General features: G+C 40.2%; 1 protein-coding gene across 1 annotated transcript; it reads left to right on the top strand.

Moving 5' to 3' along the window:
* The first annotated feature begins 706 nt into the window (after nucleotides 1-706).
* LOC134949911 (olfactory receptor 8J2-like) lies at nucleotides 707-1,645 on the top strand. Its single transcript, XM_063938602.1, has one exon. The coding sequence runs from the start codon at nucleotides 707-709 to the stop codon at nucleotides 1,643-1,645; it is 939 nt and encodes a 312-aa protein (XP_063794672.1).
* Nucleotides 1,646-3,676: the final 2,031 nt, after the last annotated feature.

The following is a 3,676-nucleotide window of genomic DNA, read 5'->3' as shown; positions in this document are numbered from 1 at the left end:
GGTCAATAATTGATTCAATAGGAGCAGTGAAAAATGTATTTCTTTAAGACAGGTTTTCATCTTATCTAAGAATTGATATGACTTTTGGAGAATTGGTTTTGTCTGTATTGTACCATGTGGAATTCTTTATTACAGCTGCATAAACTGGTAACTGACCTATTGAAGAGTTATGTAATGCTGCTTTCAGATCGCAAATGCCGGATCCTACCCGGTAAGAGAAACGTGTACTTACCGGGTGGGATCCGGCATTTGCGCTCCGTTGCTGGCTTTCCGACCCGGCAATATACAGAGTCGGTTGCCATAGCAGCGGAGGGCGCAGCAGCAGCAGGGGCGGGGGTGGAGGCGGCGCCGGGAGATAAGCTCATCTCCTGCGCCGCCTCTGCCTATGCTGTGAATGGGAGCCGTGTCGCATCGGAACGGCTCCCATTCACACTGCACCTGACCCGGTAATCAACCCGGTAAGAACCCTTCTTTTTTACCGGGTTGAATTACCGGGTTAGGCGACCCGCTAATTCTGAAAAGAACCTTTCACATCGCACACTGACCCGTTTCGACACGGCAATATGCCGTGTCGATACCGGGTTTTTAGTGCGATGTGAAAGGGGTATAAGTTTCTTTGCTCTTCAGATTATGGTACCGCTCCGGTGACCTGTAAAATAATTTCCATAGAATAATTTAAATGATTTTTGTTAAAACCAATACATAAATGATTCCAGCAAATCTAAGCTTTCCAAACTATTTCGTAATTTTCGGAATTTCTGATGCACCGGAGCTGCAGGTTCCCATCTTTCTTCTGGTTCTGCTCATTTATCTTCTCACTCTTGGAGGTAACATGACCATTCTTCTTTTGGTCTGCCTGGACCAGCATCTCCAAACCCCTATGTACTTCTTCCTGGGTAACTTATCTATCCTGGACATGTCTTCATCCACTGTCACGCTGCATAAGATTCTTACAAGTTTCATAATAGGTGTTAAAAAGGTTTCCTATGTAGCCTGCATGGCACAGATGTATTTCCTGGAATCTTTTATTGGACTTGAACTTTTAATATTGACAGCTATGAGTTATGACAGATACACAGCTATATGTAATCCTTTGCGGTATCACATTCTTATGAGAAAAAACATTTGTGCTATTTTAGCCACTGTATGCTGGGTGTGGGCGTTTGTTGAGAGCATACCTCATGCTATCATAATAGTCCATTTTACCTGCTATGTATCAAATAAAATCAATCACTTCTTTTGTGAAATGATGCCACTTAAAACTATTTCTTGTAGTGACACGTCCATATTGGAGAGTTTGACCTTCAGTATAGGACTTTTTCATTCAATTTTTTCATTTTCTCTTACTTTTATACCTTATCTATTTATTATTAACTCCATACTGAAAATCCGATCCAGCGCTGGCAGACAGAAAGCCTTCTACACCTGCTCCTCCCACCTCACAGTGGTCGTCCTGCTCTACATGACTCTTATCTGTCAGTACCTGAGACCAAGTCAGGGGGATAGCTTGGAATTCAATAAACTCTTTGCTCTGTTTAACACAGCGGCTGTCCCTATGCTGAATCCTCTGATTTATAGCCTGAAAAATAAAGATGTAAAATCAGCTCTAAAGCGAAAGCTGAATATAGATGGTAATAAAGATTAAGAACTTAACGGATTCATTGTTTTCACCAAAACAGGTCAGAAATTGTAATTTTGTTTTTTAATATATTAAAGTTTAAAAATCAAATTAAAATGTTTTATTGAAACAAAAATATGCCATGGGGGTGATTAGGAAAATTTGTTATATACAACTAAAGGGCTCGTTCTGCCACCCTGTACCCTTTCTATTGTTGCACTTTGAAGATTGACCCTGGAACTAAGGGGGTAATTCCAAGTTGATCGCAGCAGGAATTCTGTTAGCAATTGGGCAAAACCATGTGCACTGCAGGGGAGGCAGATATAACATGTGCAGAGAGAGTTAGATTTGGGTGTGGTGTGTTCAATCTGCAATCTAATTTGCAGTGTAAAAATAAAGCAGCCAGTATTTACCCTGCACAGAAATAAAATAACCCACCCAAATCTAACTCTCTCTGCAAATGTTATATCTGCCCCCCTGCAGTGCACATGGTTTTGCCCAACTGCTAAAAAATTTCCTGCTGCGATCAACTTGGAATTACCCCCTAAATGTGTTTCTATGGTGTATCAGGGGACTATCAGACTGCAGATCTAACATATGCAAATTCTGAATTTCAGTAGAGATGAGCGGGTTCGGTTTTACTCGGTTTTACTCGGTTTTACTCGTTTCTCAAAACGGCATCTTATTGGCTCACGGACGTCACGTGTTTTGGATAGCCAATAAGAAAAATTCAGATAAAACCGAACTGGCGTTAATTCTGGCATTACATTCGAACCCGCTCATCTCTAAATTTCAGGCCCAATATGACCTTCCTCCCCAGTAACTGCTTACGTATCTGTGTTATAGTCAAATAATTTCCACTAGCATTATGGGGTTCCCTGGCACTGTCCACCCCTGAGATCCTACCTATCTGCAAATAGGGTCCAGACGACAATCTTGGTTAAGTGGTGAAGACTATTTACCCGTTGGAACACTGCTTGTCTAAGTGTTCATACAGAATTACAAATCAATGATAATACAAAATGATATGGTCCTAGTACACACCCTTTAGAGGCCTCAGTATAGTATAAAAAATGGGATCACAACTGTTCCCCAAACATACAAAGTTCAAACAGAGGGGCAGATGTATTAACCTGAAGAGGGCATAAGGAAGTGATAAACCAGTGATATGTGCAAGGTGATAAAGGCACTAGCCAATCAGATCCTAACTGTTCATTTACATCTTGGAGCTGATTGGCTGGTGCCTTTATCACCTTGCACATATCACTGGTTTATCACTTCCTTATGCCTTCTCCAGGTTAATACATCTGCCCCACAGTTTCTAATATTCAACATAGGAGCATAAAGAATGAAATGCTGTCCCTTCAACTTCAACAAAAGTGTAGTTCATACATAAAGAGAGGAAGAAAAGCAAAAAAAGATCTTTGTGTAATACAGTTAGGGTGCAAATGTTCCCCAGTAATCACTGTGTGGGACACACATATACTGTATGATAATCTGTGATTTAATTGCAGTATGGTGGGGTACTACCCCTTAACCAAACACTCACAATGGTACTGTAGGTAATGATCAGGCATCTGATGGTTATTTGATATGCCTGATCATTACCTACCATTGTGAGTGTTTGGTTAAGGGGGAGAACCCCACCATACTGCAATTTAAATAACAGATTATTATATATGTATGTCCCACAAGGTGACTACTGGGGAACATTTGCACCTTTACTGTATTACACAAAGATCTTTTTTGCTATTATTCCTGTCTTTGTTTTCGTATGAACTACACATTTGCTGAAATGGATGAGAAAGCATTTCACAGAAGCGAAGTGTGGTTAATATTTTGTTTATGCGCCTGTGTTGAGTATTAGAAACTGCCTTAGAATTACAAATCAAACTAACATTTGTATTTCACTATAGCAAAGATCCATAAAATGTTGCCCTCCAGATCTAATTTTTTTTGGAGTAACTGTTCAATAGTTTGTGACTTATTTCACATGATGTGGGACAGCCCTCAAGCCAAGGCTTTGTGGTGTGAGGTATTTAATTTTTAATCTCTAAA

Source organism: Pseudophryne corroboree, chromosome 8 (assembly GCF_028390025.1).
Source record: "Pseudophryne corroboree isolate aPseCor3 chromosome 8, aPseCor3.hap2, whole genome shotgun sequence".
In the NCBI taxonomy this organism is placed as follows: Eukaryota; Metazoa; Chordata; class Amphibia; order Anura; family Myobatrachidae; genus Pseudophryne; species Pseudophryne corroboree.
Note: the sequence above shows the minus strand (reverse complement) of the source record. Positions and strands in the feature narration are given on the sequence as shown.